The 23,142-nt window shown below is 37.5% G+C and overlaps 1 protein-coding gene across 2 annotated transcripts; it reads right to left on the bottom strand.

Moving 5' to 3' along the window:
• Nucleotides 1–39: 39 nt before the first annotated feature.
• On the bottom strand, nucleotides 40–22,472 carry RBM46 (RNA binding motif protein 46). Of its 2 annotated transcripts, none has more exons than XM_080396111.1 (4): nucleotides 19,323–22,472; nucleotides 13,580–14,047; nucleotides 11,417–12,199; nucleotides 40–3,934 (listed from the first exon to the last, which is right to left on the bottom strand). In XM_080396111.1, exons 1-4 carry the CDS (start codon nucleotides 19,471–19,473, stop codon nucleotides 3,909–3,911), a joined length of 1,428 nt encoding a protein of 475 aa, XP_080252237.1. In that variant the 5' UTR covers nucleotides 19,474–22,472; the 3' UTR covers nucleotides 40–3,908. The 2 variants fall into 2 exon arrangements, with proteins under 2 accessions (XP_080252237.1, XP_080252236.1); XM_080396110.1 differs by lacking the exon at nucleotides 40–3,934 and having other exon boundaries at nucleotides 5,488–12,199; nucleotides 19,323–19,484; nucleotides 20,242–22,472.
• Between the last annotated feature and the right edge of the window lie 670 nt (nucleotides 22,473–23,142).

Here is a 23,142-nt window from a genome sequence, read left to right as displayed (position 1 = left end):
ATGGAACATCATTTAAACAAAAAATAACCTGTTGCTGGGGTATACTTAGATCTAATTCTTGCTAATGCTCCTCCATGGTAGTTTTGCAGTGCCTGTACCTTGGAAAAGGCAGCCCTCAACCTGATCCCATATGCCATGCCTGATGCCAGTCCTGATACCTGGTGCCTTTCTGGGGGCTCGAGCACTGCTTTCACAAGGCAACACGGGCTCTGTGGCCTGAAGAGGCTGTTATCACTGATGCAGCCTGCAATGCAGCGAGGACAGCAAGCCTTTTTACTTTTTCTGACTCTTAAACCAAATGGTTCAGCATCAGACAACTTGGAACAATTTCAAGGCTTTTAACAGCCTCCTTAGCACAGTGAGACACTAGTGAGGGGTCAAGGATGGAGCTCCAAATCACGGCTTTAAACCTTCCCTTTCCTTGGCTGTTTTGGGGCCCAAACGAGCTCCTTCTAACTGCAGGGAAGTGGTATTTAAGACTGCTGGATCATTACCTGTTTGCCTTTCTCTGGTTGTCCGTTAAGTTGAACACTAACTATTGCGAAGAGATGCTAAACTGGTCATCCCTTGTTAGGCGCAGCAACTGTGATAACAAATTCACTGAAAGACTTTTGATAACTGACTTCTTGGGGTTTGCTTTTACCTCAAGAGCATGGGTTAACCTAGTAACTCCCAGCTACTTGCTCTTTAATACTGTTTCCTATTTAAAAGAAATTCCCATTAATTTAGTAATTCTGGTTTGTGTTATTATACAGGACACTAGTTCTCAGTAACAAATAGTCTTAGTTCCCCCCACCCCATCTATTGTTTTTTTTTCCCCCATGTCAAAACAGGTTGGAAGATAGAGGCTGCTGCCACAACATGCTTGCTTCATAACATTGGCTTTACCATCTCTCACCTGTTACATTACAAGGTAGTAATAATAATATTAAAAAAAAAAAAAAAGGGCAAGCAAGCAGATGAAAAGGTAATTGTAAGAATAAGGACTACCTTTTCTTATTTAGGGCAACTTTTTAATACAGTGGGTTTAGCGCAAAGGAACAAACTTTGTTTCACTGAAGTCAGTAACCTCTAGTTTCAGAGGGACTTCTGGTTTCTACACCAATTATAAAACAGGATGGTATACAGTTTCATTTCTATCAGTTATACAACAGTACCATAAAAAAAGATGCAACACTATGTTCTCCCTTTGTCACAACATTTTTAGAAGAAATACATGGGTTGGTTTTTTTCAAAGGCTAATAAGCTCCAGTGAGACTTTTATAAATATGAAAAATATGCTTGCGATTTTGCACACTGATTAAGATATTTTTAATTATCTGTTCTAAATAAACTTCAAAACCCCTGAATTACAGCTACAGAGTGCTACTGCTGCTTCAGCTGCTTATTCCTTACACCTCTGTTCTTACCTGCAAAACGAAGACCAAATTCTATCTTCCACCCAGTACTCATTACACTCAAACATTTGATCATGGGTTTGTACAGTCACACTTGTTGGGTCTACTGAAAATGACCGCCAAGGTACACGCTGGCTTTAATAATTATGGGAGTTGCTAGTTTGTAATGAATCAGCCTTTTGCACAGATTGCTTCAACGATGGGAGCACAGTTAGAAATATGAACAAGAAGGGTGTTACATACCTGAAAAAGACAATCCCATGGCTTTCGGCAGTACCGGTCAGTACCTCCTTTTGTTTGCTGGGTTAGTCAGCTCTCCTACAGGTATTCATTTTAATGCTATGCAATCTTTGTGCAGCTTGTCACACAGTTCCCTAAAGTACCTAACAATACCAATTCCACCTAGGTTTGGTTGGCCCAGACTTCCCTTAGAAGTATTACAAGTATTGTTTTATCCGATCTTTCTTACACATGCTAAAAGTCTACTGTATTTTCAAGGTGTCATTAAAGGCATCTGTAACAAGAAATTGTAATAAAAAAGCAAGTCTTAATCAAGGCACCTGAAAATACAAAAATAAAGGTAATTTCAGTAGTGTGTAGACTAGAATTCTCAGGCTGCCAGGAACAAATACTTTAAAATTAGTTCACCCATATCTTATCAGCACTGTACTGTATTATTCTCCTTATCAGCATTGTACTGTATTATTCTCTCTCAAACACTGATTTTTGTCTTGGCCTCAGGGACCCACTTAGTTTAACCATGAAGTAAAGCAACAGTCCCCTCTTTTCCTCCCAACAAAGCTTCTTAGGAAATCATAACAGTTCAACAACTTTCAAATGTGATGGAAATTACTAAGCAAACTCACTTTCTAAAAATTACTTTTTTCAAGGTTTCACCAAACCACTTAATTACTCGTCCTCTTGTTCAGCAAAGCACCTGCACTGGAGCCTCTGGCCAAAGTTTACTACTAGAGAAAGCAAAGTGAATCCTGCAAAGTAAGTTTGTGAAGGTATGATGTATAAAATAATATATTTTTTTTCACACACACCAAATACTAACAACATAAGTTTAATATAAATGTTAATTCAAGTACATAAGTCAAACACATGATTTCAACATTAACAATTAGAACACTTAAAACAACTACTATGTAGCTAGTATCAAATGCAAATAAAATTAAATTGCTACAACTGCACCTAAATTATCATCAAAAGACAATTTAATAGGGTGATGAAACATGTTGAACCAAAATAAGTAATGGACCACAATAGTTGACTGCTTATAAGAAACTATTCAACTTTAAATCTTTCCATTGCATAGTTTTCTGTCTACATAATATTTGGTTTTGAGAAACACATTTCAGACAAAACAATACTTAAAATCAATACCTGCATAGGTGAGACCCTTAGATTCTTTAACATATGCTACTCGGCCCATTCCTTGACCAGGAACTGAAACTATATACTAAATTTCAAAAACGATCTACTGTATTAGTTTCAGAATTTTTAAAAAAAGGAAAAAAAAAAAAGGCCTGTACTTTTTGTCATTTAATAAATAGAATACTTCACTGAGAAATGCTAAAGAGTCACAATAAAATCAAAAACAGCCCACTCAGAATGAATTACATATACCCGATTTAAAAAATTTAAAACTATTTTCAGTTCAATGCTAAACAATGTTTTTTAAGAAGAACACGGCCTGATTAGAAAGTGAGCAAGCTGCTGTTCAGCATGGCTACTGGGGGCAAATAGGAGGGCTGGTTAAGAGGGACAGCCTAGGTAAGAGTAAGGCCTCTGTTTACACACGCATCCAGCAGAGAGGTGCTAACAGCAGAGACAACTTATTGAGCTGTACAGAAAAGTACATGGAATTTGTATATGTCAAGATTATATTTTTTTGTCCATTTTTGTTTTAAATTATCTAAGGTATTGAACCTCATTGCTATGACTATAGAAATACATCTCCTGTAGCCTGATGGTATGTTGACATAAAGCCCTTCAAAATACCACTCATCCATTGATGTAACGCTATCACAGAAGCAAAGATTGTATTTGGACTTTCCTACCTATAAAACTTTGCACCAAGTTTGCCAGGGTGGTATGTTTTTGTTGGTTTGGTTTTTCTTAAATGTTTGCTTAGGATTCATTACTTACAACAGAAGCTGTAAAAATTCTGCATGAAACTCAAAATAGAAGAGTAGGAATTGTAACAAATTCTTTCAACACTAAAAATAAGCTACTGTTCTATAAACTATTACAGGTAATTAAAATCTTTTGAACAAATTATCTTTTCAAAACAAATTTAATCAACCTAACAAAAACAATTAAACATTTGATTTCACTAATCTTTAAAGTGAAATGTTTAATACACACGTATGCTCTGAAGAATTATTAATCAACAAACGTATAATGTGAATTTTTGGTAATTATCTATCAGTGTGGTGGTTCTTTTTCTTCTTTCGTGGCAAGATCCAAAGCAACAAATTCTGAACTTTTCTTCTTCTGGACAATTCAAGCCAAATAGGGTGTACACTTAGCTGCAGAAAAAGAGGGGGAAGGGGGGAGGCAGAGAAAGAGACACTTATTTTCAGCAAGCATACTGCATTACCTATTCCAAGATGGATTTAAATCTTATACCAATGCTGCATTCTTCCCTTTCCTCTGCACCCCTAATATGAACTCAAATCATTCAATTATTTAGTCAACGGTTCAAGCAACACCACAAAGAACCTAGTAAAAAAAGAGGAAGAAAAAATGAGAACTTACTAACCTCAGGTTTTTTTCCTAAAAACCTTAATACTTTAAAAAAAGATTCTTTGATACTGAACAGAAGTATTTTCTCAGCCTACATATATTTGTTTTAATGCAACATCACAATATTTCACCTCCACTGAACACAAAATATTAACAAAGACAACTGTAATGTGCATATTAAATCACTCTACTGTTGCATTGATCTGTTGCATCTTCTATGTATCACAGCAGCAGTATTTCATATTTTATATTTAACACTTTAGATCTGAATGTCTATTAACTACGTACCAACTCCTGCTAGACATAGACTACACAAACTCCAACTTCACCGTGGTCGTCAATGGACTAGAAGAGGGCACTAAATGCAATCCTGTTTTGAAGCGACTACTGAAATCAGTCAAGTTATTCCATGGATATACATAGCCCAATGTTTTTGCATCTTTCTTACTTATTTTTTCCCCAAGTTCTCCTACACAGGCCCAGATTTACAAATTTATGTTCCCTGTCTGTAAGCAGCAGCAACAGAAAACAACTGAATCTTCAGGACAAACCCTGGGTGACTCAGGTTAGAAGCTTCCAGCAGTAAACACTGAGCATGGATTTAATGCTATTTTCAAACTGCCTTATAAGCTTTTGAAAACCAATCTCACAACACTCAGAGAAGATGGTAATCCTCATCTTAAAAAATGAAAGAAGCCTCAGAAGTGACAGACATCCACACTTAAATTCATCCACAAAAGCATTTGAAAAAAGAGAACATTTACCCTTGTAGCATAGAATGCAGGAAGTTAAAAAACCCTTCCTGCAAATCAGGAGACATTAGTCTCTTTCTTTCACGTGAAACTGACTACCCAAAGAAACAGTCTGTCACTAGTGTAGTAACTTCACTTCCAAACGTAAATTTAAACCCAAGCTGGAAATCCAAATAATTTAGAAATTACTGTGAAAAATGACTTCGTCACTATAGGAGTAAAAACCATAATCTTCCTTTGTGTTGCACAATCCACATGAACATCAGACTGGATGATCCATCAGCAGGTCCACAGCAGCACAGCTATGCTCTGTTTTGGAAAAAAAAAACCCAAAAAAATGGACAAAAGTAGTTCCACAAGCCTTCTCAGAGATGTGTCTGTTGGGGAAATAACTTTGAGACCAACTTCTCTAACGAAGAGCCCAAACAGTGCAGCTAACACAATGTCTTTGAAGGGGGCAAAAACCTGCACCAAACAGAATCATGACATGGTTTGGGTTGGAAGAGACCTTAAAGAGCATCTAGTTCCACCCCCCCTCAGTAGTAGGGGTAGTAGAGGGTAGTTCTCACCACCCTCAGAGGGAAGAATTTCTTCCTAATATCTAATATCCTGGGAGGTTTACTCACCTCTACTAGCCCACTATATTGCGTTCAGGGACAGAAAAGTTACATATGCTTGCTCAGGGGCTGTGATAAAAACCATTATGTGTAAGTAATCCAGTAAGTATTTAAGACTTCTAAATTCATACTGTTTCAGAACCTCTTATACTACATTCTGAGCATTTCTAAAAATCCCTAAGAAAATAAACACCTGTTTAATAATCTGTATTTGTTAAACAAAGCCAGCAATTTCTGTTTTGCCTTTTTTTTTTTTTTTTTTTTTTTTTTTTTAAACATCTTACATTTTGCACCGGGCTGTTGCTTGTTCCAACAGCAATATAGTTAATTTTGACAAAGCAAACCAAGTCAGTGTTGAAGAAAATCCTTACAACGGATATCCCTATAGTAAAATAAAAACATTTCACTTGAACTTTATGTCCAAAATCCAGGGCAGCTATCTATTGATACATTTGTTCCGAGGCCCAGATGCTGAGTACATGCTCTTGAACTAGTTTATACAAGTTTTATCTTTGACTTGTAAATTGCTACTGCATGCAGTATTTAAGAAGATTAAACAAGCGAATTCATAGTAGTGAGATATAACGCTTGCTCCATCTGTTTCAGTACCGTTTACTACATACATTTTATGTGGTGAACTGGAATTAAAGAGTTATTTACATGCTATAGTTATGAAAATGCTTTTCCTTATTTCAGAGATTTATCAGTACATTTTTAAATACTTTGTTAAATACTTTTAAGTACTGTCTTCTACCTAAAAATTAATTTCTTAAGTTGTGCCTCAGTGAGATGCAACATGGATAGCATGTGTGAGTAAACAGAGAACATCCTATTGTGGAATACATGTCTAAGATCTGCCAGATCCCCCAAACTGAAGAAACTAGCACAACTTCTTAACTTCTTCCCCATCACCCTTAAGTCAGACTCAGCAGGAAAAGAACTCCCCAGGATTCAGTCTTTGCTACAGAGGGTGTTATCTTAAGGACCAGAAAGAGGTTCGGACATCTTCTGGTATTTCCTGATACCAGTGGAATTCCACCAGCAGTAAGGGAAAACAAAAAACAAAAATAACCACCATGAACCAATCATTCTCAGAAGAATGGCTTCTGATGGTTACTCTTAGTAAAGAAAGGGAGGTAGAAGCTCTCCTATAATTCAGAGCACATCTATACAACTTCGAGTTCTCTTCTGCCTATACATCAAAGTCATCCAGACAATCTAGCTTGATTCTATAACTAAAAAGCTACATTACTGATGCAAAGGGCCTGAATGACAAATAATGCTTCCTGTTTGGAACTGATTCTGCACTGACACTGCCTCTGAACTAGAGGTAGAATACAGAGTGTGTTAACTAGCACAACTATACAGTCTCCAATTTGGAACTGCCTCACATCTAATCAGTCTCCAGGGCAGACAAGAGTAAGAAGTCTTACTCGACACACATTCAACAGCCAAGCACAGTTTTGCAAATGCTAAGGTGTTGCATAACTTCTAAAGACACAGATTTATTTGCATTGAAATGAGATTCAAATTAATGAAAAAGGTACTAATTTCTTCTACGGTGCATTCAGTTTTTTTTCTTTTTCTGTTCCCCACTGCCACCCCACCTAACAGTTACCTTCTGATATTTCAACATGTAGCTCTGCTCCCCTTCTCACACATGGACATCCAGACATGTAATTTCCATGTATGTAAACAAGCCTGACTGTTTTCACTACCTTGATCTGTCCATGATTTACCCAGTAACGTTAAAATACAGGTTATTCATCTTTCAGTGAAATGATACTTTCTGTATTTTCTCCGAGCATCATTTTCAAAATATTCAGGTGACACCAAGCGGTTAACTGTTGTACTGCTATCTGTTCAGGGCTACTGTTATGTCAAAGTAAATACAGAAATACATATCACCAAAAACAAGCCAACAGAATGCTTTGAGATTATTAACAGTCCAATTTGAAAATTCTATCAAAGCAACCCTTTCTCATTCACTTACCTTAGTCTGCTTATATGCTTTAAAAAGAAAACTTGTACACACCATCAAAAAATCAAGTGGGCAAAAAAATTAAGTTCCTGCAAGAGAAGTTACTTACCAGAAAGAATTATTCCATGTCATCTTTGTATAGTCGTGCTTTTAGTGAGTTGCTTCCAAGAAGAAACACACTTACACTTTTCCTCAAAATCACTGCTACTTATTAGAAAAAACAAAACCAAACACAAAAAAAACCACACACCGCAAAGAAAAACCGCAACACATGCATCCATGCAGCATCATTAAACATGTCAAATCACACAACAGACTCTTCAGTGAGAAGGTGGGATCTTGTGCCACAGCTCGTAACTCTTCTTCAGCTGCAGATGTCTCTTTCAACACAGTGTAAGTATTAAGTTGGAACAAAAACAACTTCTGTAGATTAGATAGGAAAATAAACTTTCTAGACTCCTTAGGGCTATGTTTCAGTATCACGACAATGCCAACATCCAAAAAGAGTTTTATCAACATGAAAAAGATGTATCTTTCCAAAGTCTGCCATGAGGTTTGCTTTGAAATATGGCTCTGTATACTTCGTGCAGGGCCAAATCCTCAGAAACAAGAATGCACAAGAAGCCATGAAAAGAAAAAAGTTTTAATAGTTCAAAGAAAACAAGACAGCATTACTAGCACTACGCCATTACACAGACAACTTTTACAAACCAAACCTGGGATCTGGGAATTCTGCTAAGTAAGAATTCACATTAATTGTGATCATATAGCACACTGAAGTACTCAAAGTACTGTTAATTTAAGCTCACCTTAACACGCTTTCCCTATAGCACTTGTAGCTATGATTGAAGAGAGAAAAATCTCAACACATACTTTCTTCATTTTTTTAAACTTGTCTGCATTCTGGATTTGACCACAGCTGTGAATAATCATTCTTAGTCTAACTGTTTTTTTGTTCTGGTGATTCTTTCCCAAAAAAGTACAGGAGAGAAAATACTATCTTTAGATAACACATCTGTAAGCCACAAAATGGGCAGGTATGCATGGTCAAGCATAGAACCTGAAGCTGTCTTCATTCTTTTTTAAAGAAGGAAAGTCTCACATCACTATTTCACATTTTGCATCCTTTTCAGGTTCAGATTACACAGGTTATAAAAGCTTTGGCCCTAATTTTCATAGCTATAAAAAACCAGAAACAGACGCTCAACCAGTAAAACACCACCCACAGTGTGTACAAAACCAGGCACAGATATTTCGCCATTGTATTATTAAAAATAAGTAACTCCCATCACTTTGACCATCTGAAAGCAACGCCTTTTGGAGGTGACCTACTAATGCAAGCCAAAAATACCACTGCTAAAGTGGAGACTGATTAAGGCTTTGTGTTTTGGAGATTGTCCTTCCTCTGAGACCTTTTGGGCATGCAAAATCAAAACCAAGGAGAAGCAAGATTCTAAGCAAGAAGGAAAAGCTTGTTTACATTTCAGTCATGCATTGCAAAAAAAGGCATCACAGTCAAGCCTTAAAGAAGTCTGCCACAAATTCATCCAGAGGAAAAATCTCACCACAGCCTAAGTATCAAGAGGCTTCCAGAACAAGTGCTAAGTAGCAGTATGAGGAAAAGAAGGATGGCAACACTACTTTAACAGTTTGCTATCAGCAGTAGCTTTTTCAATCCACCAAAACTAGAACAGGTGAGAAAAAAAGAAGAAAAAAAAAAAAAAAAAAAAAAAAAAGAAGGGGGGGAGGGGAATAGAGGGGAACAGAAAAGTCTTTCTTAAAGTTCTCAATAACAAAAGCAGCCATCACTAAACAGGACTCCACTTAATCTTTCTGTTACTATTTATCCTTCCATTTCCCTGAAAATTTACTTTCACTGGGCCAAAATTACAAAGTAAAAGCATTTTAATAAACACTGTTTTATCTGTTCTCATTTGTCCTCCTTACATTCCTAAAGCAGAATTGAGATTTAAATGCTGTGGATGTAGTCCTGGGCCCTGTACGCATGCACAGCTAATCAGAAAGGATTATTTACTGTACTGTACAATGTCATCGTGCTTCTATCCAGAGCTGCACTATACTGGATCAAGTCTGATGCTTCAGACACTGCCTGGCCCACACACAGTAGGCACCATCCACAGAGAATGCCACCGCCCTTCAAACCTGGAAGTCCATGGCTTCAGAAGCCTGATATTCTAAACCAAAATGTGAAAAAACCACAGCAGTCTGTTAATAAACACAAATAATAGTATTTAAAGCACAATGTGCTTGAACATCCCAGATAATATAAGAAACTTTGGAAGAACTTGCCTACCACCACTATGAAAACCGAAACACTCCCTCCCAAACAAGCCTGACATTGCTTAATTTCTGAAATAAATTAAAAAAAAACACCAAACAAACCAACATACAAAAAAACCCAACCCACCACCCACAAACTAAAAAAAAACCTCCAACTTTCTGCACATAATTAGACAAGAAACTAGTTTGCATTATCTGAACAACCCCATCTGAACAACCCCATCATCTCCAATGTAATTCTTCACAGAAATAATTCTGCATGGACAGGAAAAAAAAAAAAAAAAAAAAAAAAAAAGAAAAAAGAAAAAAACCCCGAATCTCTGGCTCTAGGATTCATTAGGAACATTTTTTTTTTTTGTAATAACAGAAAAATATTTATGTTGCTCTAAAAAAGACTAGCAAGAATTCATTTCATGATACAGCATCTACTGATCTAGTCATGCTGAAAGAAACCATGTAACAATAACACAAGAACTTTAGCAAATCAGAGAAATTATGTGATGGTTTGTAATATGTGCCAACTTACAAAGATCAGTCCTATTTCATCTTCAAATACAGCAGGATGTAAAGGCCAGAAAGAGAAAACAAGCTAACTAAGCAGAAAAGAAATGTTTAAAAGAACAAGCGGAATAAGTTATACAAAGCTTTGTCTGGAAGTATGAGGAGTTTTCAGACCATTATCGTAAGTTTCCGTAACAGCCTTCAAATCTGAGTACCAAAGAGCCAAAATTCCACTTTCTTTGAGGATGGAGTTTGATCTCCAATTGATAGCTGCAATTACTAATGAAACAACCTGGCACTAGGAATCGGTTCTCTGTTCTGAATGCTGTGTGCTGAATGTTCTGAAAAATGCTGGGCAGGAACTAGATGGCAAGTGTTCTGTTTTGTATTATTTACATAATTAATTTCCTAGAGCTCCACGGATAACACTGTCAAAACTGCAATGATCTGTCATCTCAGTTATGAAGAGATTTTACCATTGCTTTTTATAATATAAAAACTTCCCTTTTCTAGCAGCTGCATGCTAATTTTAAGAAATATAATATATACAAATGAAGACACTAGACTTAGAAATTAAATAACTGTATCCATGTTTTATCCCATTTCTGGTTAAAAAATCAATTTAAAAAAGAACAGTAAGTGACAGCACTTGCATACTCTGCTATAGCTTTAGGAACGTCTATAAAGAGCAATAAGAAAAGCTTCCCAAACCTATTTATTTATCTGAATATGGATCTAACACTTCTGTTTTCCCTTTATGTAATAAATTAAGAACACAGCCTTTCAAATAAATTTTCAGCATCATAATCATCACCCAGAAGACCTTATACCTAAGTCACTTAACATGTCATCTAGTTCTTCTTTGTAAGTCATTACAGCAGATAAAAGGAAGCAAAAATGACCCTAGCACTGCACTGCAGATGTTTACACAGTTTCTTCAGTTCTCTCACCTGATGGTCCAGACTCAACTGACAATGTAAGAAATAATTATTCTGTAGACTAACTTGTATTTTATATAAAGATACACACCAAGGCAAGATACATAAAGAACAATATTAAAGTAACTTTTCTAGCTTCGTTTCTTAAGAACTATTTGACAACATTTATGCTTACCTAGATGCAGAAGTGTGAACTGTGCTGCCAATTCCTTTGCACCTTCTACTGTTGTACAGAGTTTGTCTGGCATGAAGTAACTCTGGGAACCATCAGCTATACTCGGAATAAGCACCTTGTACACCAAGAGAATTCTCCCATCCTGACTTGTGGTTGAATACAGGTAGTATTCTGGCGGTGCCCAATTATTTTTATTGCAAAAATAATCCAGATGCATTGCTGCAGAACTGAAGTGACTGGATTTTAAAGAATACATGCTAATTGGAGTAAGCTTTATTCCTGGAAAAAAAGGGTATGTACATCTTTCAACTACAGGGGGGCTTGGACTGTGCTGACCATTAAGACGAACTGAAAGACTTGCTGGTTTCCCTAAGGATTTTTGATGACCATCTTCTTTGTTAGGAAACCCTGAGAGATTTTCTGAACCAGGACCTATATGACCATTGAAATGTTGCTTCCAAGTATTTTCTTTGTTAACTGGCTTTGCCAGTGTCACCTCAATACTAGCTCCATCAATGCACTTCCCATTCATTACAGACATTGCAGCAATGGCATCTTCTCGGTGGAAAAAATGAACAAACGCATAGTCTCTCAGCTTCTTCACACGTTCCACTACTCCTGGCTTGAACTTATTGAATTCAGCTTTAATTGTGTCCTCTGTAGTAAACATCATTAAATTTCTTACATATAGTACTTTAACTCTTTGCATTGTTTCTTCATCGACTTCTTTCTCAGGGTCTGCCCAGTCTACTTGAATAGCATGGCCCCAGAGCTGGAATGTTCCTACAGCAAAGCAGTATTACATCAATAAGAAATATGCGAAGGAAAACAAAATCATTCTTATCAACTACCTCTACAAAAAGCAAACGTGACGCATGACACATGAAACTGGTTTTTGTTGCCTGTATCTACTTAAAGCAAAATATGTAAAATATTGCTACTTTAAATTACTAAAGAAAGTAAGACACTGAAAAAATTCAGTGTTCTATCTGTAACCTTTAGGTTCATTCAGCAACATAAGCTGTAATAGCAGATTTTGTGATTCTGTGGCATACATATACATGCATATATAAAGCAAACATAAGCAACACTGTTTTGCTAGTTAGTAAACACAGCCTCCTCAGTAATATATCTACTTTAAAAACTAAGGTCAACACCTGGAAGAAGTAATCTAAATGTATATGCACTAGCACGAGCCTTAATCTATGTTGCAGCAGACACTGAAACCATGAACTAAAAAAAAAAAAACCCACGTTGTTACTCATTTCAAGCCACCACTTTGCGTAATCACACAAGTAGTTTATTTTACATTCAGTGATATTGCCATATTTCTCCCATTATTTTACAAGGCTTATTTAAGTCTTAGGTAACACTTCTTCCTAACACTGTCAGCAATCAACGTGCGACTTGCCTACATCTTTGCCTTAATAAATAAGAGTTTTGTCATTCATTTCAGCAAGGCCAATGCTGTATTATCTAGTTTAATAACTTTGCTTCTCAAACTATTTTGTTTCATTTCCTGTTTAATTTTTCTTCCTCTCTCTTCTACAATTTCCCTTTTTAACTGTACCTTCACCTAGTCCCTCCTCTTCCACTATATTTAATCCCTTATACTTCCCCCTCTCAAAATGTATAAAGGTGCAAACTCTTAAAATTATTTTCTAGTAAAAGATTAAATACCCACTTTCAACATATTTAAAGTATGAAACAGCAATAACATCATTTGTGACACTCAAAGGTAATAAGGAACACATTCCAAGTAGTTTATTTTTTAGGCTCAGCTTTAAGAGAATTCATGTGCAGGGCCTAGAGCATGCAAATGAAAACTGGATGGACGCCCAAGCAAATACCTATCTTGGTGTAAATTACAGTAACTTGTGCTTATAAAATCGATGGCTGCTCTTTCATTCTCAGAATTGCTTAAATGTTAAAAGCCCAGCTTCTTTTCTAAAAAAAATAAATTATGAAATACAAACCAAAAAAAAACTGATTTATGAATGAAAAAAGCGAAACCTCTTTAGCTGAAAGGCAGCACTGCAGTTTTGTAACTCTCAAAATACCTTAACGAAAGGAAAACAAGGATGATCATCCACACCCCACACCCCCCACAAAATGGAGACAGATACTCCCACAAAAACTAGATTTAATTACAAATAGGTTTACCTGGGATTAGCCGTCTTCTAGCCATTGCAGCTGCTCTGTGAGATTCATATTCTACAAAGGCAAAGCCACGATTTTTTGTTTTGTCAGTGGCATTTGGATAAACAATGACATCCACCACTCCTTCTGTAACTTTTCTCATTTCATTCAGTATTTCTTCTTTCTTCTTCTCTTTTGGAATTGCTCCAATGAACAGTCGGCAGTTATCCAAGCTTACGCAGACACCAATAAATTTCCCTGGACGAATTTCGTAATTATTTAGAATCCTGATGGCTAGCTGGGCGTCCTCTTTAGTAGTATACATCACAAAAGCATAGCCTCGATTCTCACCACTAAATTCCATCATCAGTCTGAACTCATAGATTTTCCCAGCTTTCTCAAAAACAGGAACTAATTCATCTTCATACATATCACGAGGAATTTTACCCACAAAAACTTCACATCCACGAGGTGGTGGAGGACCTTCCCAACCTTGAAATAAATCATCCAACAACAATCTTAGTACAAATGCCAGATAAGCACACTTCTCATCCCCATAATTTGCAATTGGAAGTTATTTATTTATTTTTAGTCTCAATTTAGAACTAGCATGTTCTCATCCATTATTTAATTCTTATTTTTGCTATGTTTAAATAAAAACATTCTATAAGCCCATGATCTGTATTTCTTTTAATTCCATCTTCTGCTTTTTTCACTGAAATCTCTATGCCAACCCACTGAACCTAGCATTATTAAAACACTGATAGGTTTGCTATAAGAGTCCACGTTTCAATTATTTTTTGTCCTATAGAATTATATGTCAGTTTATTAATACAATCAACAGGTGATAACTGAGAAACAACTTAAGTTCTATTTTCTACTCTAACATTCAGAAGTTGCAAATGTTTCTCTGTACTTCTTCCCATATTTTAAGAAATTTTGGTCAGGTTCCCCAGTGCAGTATTTTTTTTTTTCTTCCTTGACATCATTCAGGAGGGCCAAACATTTTGCCTCCACCTCCTCCATTCATCCACTAAAACAGGACTCCCTAAGGAAGGCAGGATACAGAGCCATCCTTTCTTCAACAGCCAAAAAGACTGAACACTTTTCCTAAAACAGACCATGCTTTTCACAGGCTGGAGCTGGATGTGGGAAAAAAGAAAAAAAGAAAAGAAAAAAAAATCCACAGAACAAGCCAGTCCCTAGTTCACATCTGAAAGTTACAAGAACATCCATGCCTCTGTCCTTAAGCCAAGGACTTTAATACACTCTTTTGTATCTCTGCATAGGTACATTTAAAAACATGGAGTTATAGTCTGCAAATATGGCACTCCACTTTCCCAAAATACACATTTCAAAAAAAAAAAAAAAAAGCTTGAGTTTTTTGTAACAAATTAGACGAAACAGAAGTTTCAACGGCAGACAAATAGTCAAACCATAGCTAACAGCTTTTTCTGAAGCTCTGACAAGAAAGGTTCTCTGCATGACAGAAAACAAGTACAAAATTGGCAGAAACAATTCATACAAAATTTGTTAAGTACTAGTATGAAATGACAAAGTATAAGGAGGTAAAGTGAAAAAAAATTATTGAAAAATTACTGTTGACAAATTAAAACAAGAAGGTAATTAAATACTTTGGCTTGAAGTTCAGGATAAATTGTATTTAGATGATTTTCTAATTAACTTAAAACTTTTTCCTTCATATTAGTATCAAAGGGCACATAATTTACTCGTGAAAAAATTTTTAACAGAATTGAGAAATTTTTGCCTTCTCACAGAATAAATTTTCATCTATAAACTGTAGACTAGGAACTACATAGTACACGGGGAAGCTACCAAGGCATCAGAACTGATATGCATTTGGAGCCATGCTGCCATGGCTTATCCAGGAGCAAGTCTGGCCCTGTTCCATGCAGCATTCAACATCTTTATCATGTTCAGCTTTATAAACATTTATGACCACTTCAGCTGAGGTCTGACAGGACATGGCAGGTAATCCAGTTTGCAAGTTAGTACTGCCATCACTCACATCATGCCAGTCAGTTGCCCACCTAAAAAAGCATAAACTAACAGGACATCTAGGAGCTCCAAGGACAAAAGCAACTGCACACCTTCATGAGGAAAAGAGAAGGCTACACTTGGCTGTGTAGGGAAGTAATGTAATTCAGTAACGATGTTCATTTACTAACTAGACAAACTTTTACAATCATCTTCAGCCTGGTAACTGATTAAACATCAGTTTTCAGTAAGTAAAAAGCCATCTACCATTCAAAAAGACGCCCTTCTTATTTTAGAGCTGCATACTAACTTAGCATTCCTGCACATTATGGTCAACTGGGAGTAAGTTATGACTCCTGACTTAAAACATGGTCTGTGCCACATTTACCGACGAGCAACATATAGTTAAAGCAAGCATGGAAAGAACTAATCAAAAGCACCATTCCTCAAGTAGTTACCAACTGACCAGACCGTTTCCTTGACTGGGTATTTGATTCATTCACAGATGATACATTATGGGATTCCTTTCTTTGCAGCGGTTCAAGTGATCAAACTTCAGTGAACATTATAGTAATAATCCTCCCACTGTTAGTGAGATCCATGTAATCTCAACTTTTCTTCCATGTAATTCTAATGACTTACATACCTAATGGCATTATACCTGCAACAATCTAAGCAGAGGACTCAAACAAAGCAATGAAAATTCACATTCTTAAAGATTTGGTTTTCCTCACTCTACAGGTACATTTTCCACACGTGGCATAAACTGAGCAAGAACTGTGCTGCTGCCAATTGAAGTGTGTGTGTGTGTGGGGGGGGGGGGGGGAATAGTATTTTTTAGGGCAATTTTGAGCCAGAAGAGTTGCTTGCTCTGGGTAACCTGCCAGTCACATAAATAACATGATAACAGCAAAACAGAGCTGACAGTGAGACCATCTCCTTTGAGAGCAACACAAGTTTATAGAAATCACATCTTACACAAGCAAAATTCACAGTGAAACTCTTCATTTACAGCTATTGTAAACTTCTTACAAGCCATCTCAAACATTCAAGACTCATCTGCCTAGAAAACCATTTATAGTAACTTGGGGTAATTCCCAGCCTAAGGAAGTATAAAAACTCACAAAAATTTAAAGGAGAGGTATATAATTAATGTCAATGAACAGCTGCAACAAAAATATACCTTGTCAAACGCATCTAGTTACAGAAATTTAATTAAAGTAAATTTGCCAAACACATATGCTTAATACTGCCTAATGTTCTAATTAAAAATCATATTGATAATGTAACAAATGTATTACATAATTTAAGAACAGGCTGAGACCTCAAAGTAGTCACTGATTCCCTGCAGTTCTTTTTCCAGTGCCATTTGCAAAGTAATTTCACAAGGCTTCCTTTGGCTATTTTATATAGCCTAGTAAAAGTATGTACATACTTTTAGACTTGGAAAAAACTTCCCAACTTCCAGAAAAAAATAATTTTGATGCAGCTGTTATCTTAAATTACGTATAGCAATGAGCAATACAGTTCATGCTTACAAGCATGACTTACAAAGATAATGGATTACAGGCCACAACTGAGAATTAACTGAAACAGCAGTACAAAGAATTTTCCTTCTTTCTGCTTGTGTAAGTGCATAATCTGACTCAAAAAGAAGCGTTACTGTGCTCCATGGGATACAACCAAGACTAATGGCAAAATTCTTCTACATAGTTGATGTCAACAACTGGAAAAACTATTCAAAATAGAAAAAATGCTTCATAAAGATTTAAGGCATTTGACATATTTCATCAGAATAACAAGCAATGTTAAGATAAAGGGAAATGACACAGTATTATTACAGAGAATTACAGGTACTAAGTATTTTATAAGGAAATTTCAAAAAAACTATCTCAGACTAGAAATAAAGCCCAAATTTAGCAGCAATGACACTAACCATTTTAACCAGGTAAGTGTAGGATGAGATAATCCCACCTTTCAGAGCTCTCAAAATCAAAGCTAGATACTAATCTGAACATGTGTCTTAGCCAAAAATAGTCATCAGGCTCAGCACCGTAACAACTGCAGAAAGTAAATGTGTAAGACATATAGAAGTTCAGACTAAATGATATAGAAGCAACTTAATTTCTTAACGTATTCCTGAAAAGGAAAAAATGACATTTTGTTAGGGAAAAAACCCAAACATAAATTTAAACGCTTGAACAGAAGAATAATAACAAAAAAATAAAAAAAACGAAATTAAAAAAAACCCAAAACGTATCTACTGAAATATTCCTCCTCCGCTGTTCAAGTGCCTTCATTCAAAACAATAGTAAATTCAATCATTTGGGTTTTATTAATTTATTTAACAAACTTTCAGCCTTTGCATCATGAGATAAACCCACTAGTTTCCAGCATTCGTATAAGCACGGATTAAAGCTGAATGATCCTGCAACATCTTCAAACAAAAACACCCTTTAACAGTCCTACTTAAACTAAAAGTAATTTAGATTTACTTTGGAAAGCAAAGTGCTGAACAAAAGCTTTTCCTTGCACTACCTGTGAGCATTACTCGCTTTCTGTAAATTAAATCTGCTGCAGCAGTTTTCAGTAAAAGTATTTTAGCAGGGAATAGGGCTATTTCAAGAGATTTATTATTGCCAAGTTACTTAATCACAGTATCAGACACGTTTTTAAAACAGCATTTAATATACAAGAAAAAAATCAAGTCTTCCAACACAGTAACATCCTGAAGTGTTTACTAAATCCAATAGCCACTGTTTCAAAATTGCAATATACACATTCCATATAGTGCAGGACTTAATTCGTTTTTTTTTTCCCACTGACTTTACTGGAAATATAATTGGGCATACAGAAAAACAATTCAGTGGAAAAGTTTGTTTTCACTGCAGCAGTAACTTCCCAGTTCAAGCGTGTAAGTCTCCTTTCTGCATCATGACAGTAAATCCCAAATCACCATACATTCACCAAGAGGACTGTAGTTTTTATAACAATCTCTGTTATCCTCTGAGATTTTTATCAGCTGTTATTTTCTTTTTACATATGGATACATACTCAACAATTTCTGTCTTCCATTGTACTAAGTGAAAGAACAGTAACACAGGAATAATAAACTGTTGTACTTCATTGTTAAAAACACATCCAACGAAAGATAAAAGCTCCAGAAGTTCAGCTATCAATTTTTCTTCTCAGAACAAAGGGGTGTGGGGGTAGTTATGTTAGATATGGAGAACAGGTTAGTCAACTCTGAAAACAAAATGAGTTATATTATATTCACTGGTACCACTTCAGAGTTTGTTAACAACAAATATATACATATATATATATACACACACACACAAATGCTTTGGCCAATGCAAGTGGAAAGACAAGAAATAAAAGTAGGTTATGCTTGGTTTCATCAACTTGTTTTTCCCCTTCTGTGCGTATTAAGTATTTTCAAGCATGTTCTCAGTAATATGGAACACACTCAGTATTTTCAGCTCCACATTCCTTTTGCTGTCAATTTTAGCTGTTCTTAAACCGGTGACTTCTTAACTCCGACGAGAGCAAATGTTCAACATAGTCTAGGACAAGAGATCTCAAAACTGCTAGAAACTGTAAACCACATCAAGACCCTGAGCACTTGTGTTTCTTACACTCCTCCCATAAGCACCTACTAGTGGTCACTATAAAGATACAGGGCTACGCAACTTTTCAGCCTGATTAAGTATAGCTCTCCCTGGAAAAAAATGAACTTCAACTTTGTAATCTGAAAAGAAACACCTACCTGGTGGAGGACCACCGAATTTTCTTTGCCCATTTTCCTGAACCATGCTGTATCCAGTCTTCTCCATCAGGGCAAGTAAAGCAGCCTCATTCTGAGTGCCACTTCGGATTTTGCCACATCCATTTGCTGCAGCTTTACTTTCCTCATGCATATCTGCAATAGCTTCAACAGAACATTTCCGCTATTTCAGTTCAGATATTTCTAAATTGTTAGATGTACAGAGAAGCTACCAAAACACAGGAAAACAACTTACGCTATACTTGCCTGTTTACTTGACTTTGTTTAGCATAAGGCTTCAGTCCTATATCCAACTACTATCATCTATATAATGCTTTCAAAACTTTGTTCTGTAGCTGTGATAATCTTGAACCTTGACCAGCAACTACATATTCTATATGCTAACTTTTGTTAAGTGGTATCACAACTATTTTCTAAGTATGCTGCCCTTCAAGTAGAATAACGAACTCTTTCATACATCACATTATCACAGTTGCGTAGGGACCTATATGCTACTCAATGTGACAAGTTCCACTTTTTTATTGCTGTATTTTATAGAAAAACCAATGATTTTTCAACTATTTTAGCACAAAAATACTTAAGAAATACATTAAGTCCATGCCTATTTAATACAAAGAATTCAAAGAATGAACAAAATAATTTAATTTAAACCAATATACAACAAAACCAAGCAGAACTGTCTGGTAAAACTAAGGGGCTTAAATAATCCCACCTCTGGGATCCTTGTTTTCATTACTTTATGCATTTTCACTATTTCCAGAACTAAAAAAGTTTATCAATATAGTTGTTGCTGTTGTATCCACTATTTCTCTGGCATGCCATGATCTAGTTTGGCAGCTTTATGTTTCTGTCATCCAGGTGACAGGAAACAATGACACCAAGGAACCTGTTTGGTACTTACAACTTTGCTAGTCAAGCCTCCAAACCAAAAAAAATTAACTTTCAAGTCAGATTTTTTTTTTCCCCAACCGATCTCCTTCTTTTCCCAAGATTTTCTGCGTTAAGGTCTGCAATACTTGGACAAGCAATCTTCTTCACCACTTCAATCCTTTGTGTAAATGGTATATCCAAGTGCTATGCCACTCATTCTCCAAAACAAATGCTGCCAAAAAAAAACACCACCAAAAAAATAAGCTACAACTTCTGTTTGTCATTTAATTTCCCTTGTATTTTCAGCTTGCTTTGTCTCTAGGATCAGACACAAACAAATCATGTCCCGACACATCAGCAGTTGATTTTTTTTTTTAAAAGAAAAAGTCAAAAACAGCTTAAATTTCACATAAACGTTTCCTATCAACCCACTATTGTCTGATGAACAACAAGGCTTCCTAATTAAGGCCTCAATTAATAAAGTATCTGGAAAACAGAGAATAAAGGCAACTAAATCAAGGGCAGTGAAGAGCACACAAGCATTCATGTGCCTGTCTCTTCATTACGCTTCCACTACTTAAGGCCCCAAGAAACCAGTTACTGCAAGCACTGCAGTGAACTAGAAAGTTGTGTCACTGAACACTTCAAAAGGGAGGGAAGAAGGGTTCAGAACGGTTACAACTGCATCCTTTTTCTACAGTCTGAAGCTCAAGCCACCTTCTTCTCTTCAGCTTATCACTTCTGGTGTTTCTGTACTAACTAAACCATTACTTTTAGGTTGATTATCCAAATGAGCAGCATTGTCTACACAGATTACCTAACAGCTATGTAACTCGAATTAGTAACAATAATGCCGTATATATTTGCTAACGTCCCAAATGTTACCCCACACATCTTTACACATAAAGGTTTTCAGATGATTGCTCTCACCCTACGCAAGCATTTGCCTCCATACTCAAAAGATTAACCATCCCCATGGTTGCTAGTCTTTATTCTTAAAACATTCCCCTGAAAACTACCCCATTATCTCAAATTAAAATCATTTTGCATAAATTTAAGTTTTTGAAAAGATTGTACCTTGTATTTATGGAATGATCAAGCCCCTTCCACTGCCACACTTATGCATGTTATGCAATATTATTATCCAGAGGTGGACTTCCCCCCTCCCCACCTCCCCCAAGGCCTAAGTCATTTCAAATGTGCTTTGAATCAAAGTAATAATGAAACCATTCTTCAATGCATTCTTTCCACAACCGCCTTCGTATGACACTGTAAGAGATTCTACGCTTTCCTTAACAAGAATGGTGACAGAAAAAACACAACTGCTATTTTTTTCCATTCCAGAAAAAAGACAACTTTTTGTGGTATGTTTTTTTTTTTCTACCAAGCTGGTATTAATTTGGGGGCAGGTATCAACGTAAGCAACCACTCTGGAGAAATTTCTGACACCCACCACCAGCCATTATAAAAGCCAAACCCCAAGCTCATGGCCTCATCAAAATGAAATTCCAGAAAAGAAGGAGGGTAGAGCATAAAAACTCCCCCGACAGGCACCAGCATGTTGCAGGCATGTAACACCACGGCTCCCGTTTGGTGTCCCACGTCCTTCCAGCAAGTTAATTACATTTACTGTGTTTCACAGCCTACAATCTGCATGGAGATTCCAACATCAGGGAATCTCTCAGCAGTTTCAGGCCTAGCAAGGTACAGAAAAAAAGACAACAAAGGTGGGGCGAGGGAGAGGTAGACTAATTTTCCCTTCATCTCAGTTAGCTCAAATGTGCAGCCGGAAAGAACGCTATCCCTAAGAGTAGCAAGGAGACACCAGATTAAGATAACGGGAATTGAGAATGTCCACAACGCTCCCACAGAGGTGAGGAGGCAGTTAAGAATTCAGATAAAAGACCAAAGGAGGAAACAAGGCGTCCACGGAGGGGGCCCGAGGACGAAACCAGCACTTGAGGCGGCAGGAGGGCATAGGGGACATGGACGGAGAGAGGGAAAACCAGCAGCCCCAGAAATACCCTGCACTCCTCTCGCCGACTTGCACGTTGAGGGCGGCCGCCGGCGGCCCCTTCTCCACACACCCTCGTCCCTCACGCCGCCGTCACCCTTCCCCACAGCACCGCAAGAGCCCGAAGCCGCCGCTGTCCCCAAGGAGGCGAGGCCGCGGCACGACCCCCGCCGCCCCGCTGCGAGCCCCACGCCACACCGGCCGAGCGGGCGGCAGGACACAGCCAGCCTGCCTTCCCCCCCCCCGCGGCCGCCAGGCACCTCACCCGCTGCCCCGCCGCCACGGCTTTCCCTCGCTCTGCGCCCGCCTAGCCAATCAGCAGGCGGCCAGGGTGGGCACGGGTATAATTGACAGGCGACAGCAGCCAATCAAAACAAGGCAAAGGGCGATGGCCGGCACGCGAGCTCTTTTAAAACAGCCGACCGTTAAACGAGGAGGGTGCGGCCGGCGCCCGCGGAAGACGGTTGGGCGTCGCGTGACGGCCTAAAGGCGGGTCAGTGCCTGAGGGGAGCCCCGGCGTGAGGGGAGCCGCCTCACCCCTCCCTCCACCCCCAGAGGGGAGTTGTTCAGCCTTGGTTAACCTGGCTGTTACCCGGTGTCTCTTTTGGTTTAAACCTGCTTTTAAAAGGTGTATTTGGGCGCTGGTGTGCCCTTGTGCTTTAGGAAGCATTTAGTGTTGTGCAGATCCGTGCTGATCAGTAATACTGAAGTGAAATAGGTCTGGTTTAAATCCCTATTTTTTTAATTAATACTTGGGTATCTTGCAAACAAAGCTGATTAGCTTAAGGGCTACCGACACTTCTCAAGCCAGTGGGGCTGGAGGCCTTGCAGGTTCAGTGCTGCTCTTGAACTCCCCATTAAAACTCCTCAGGGGTCACAGGTGTGCAGGCACACTGTGGCACTGATGGGCACACATCG

The sequence above is a fragment of the Falco punctatus genome, assembly GCF_963210335.1.
Source record: "Falco punctatus genome assembly, chromosome: 1".
NCBI lineage: Eukaryota > Metazoa > Chordata > Aves > Falconiformes > Falconidae > Falco > Falco punctatus.
This window is presented reverse-complemented; position numbering and strand designations above follow the sequence as displayed.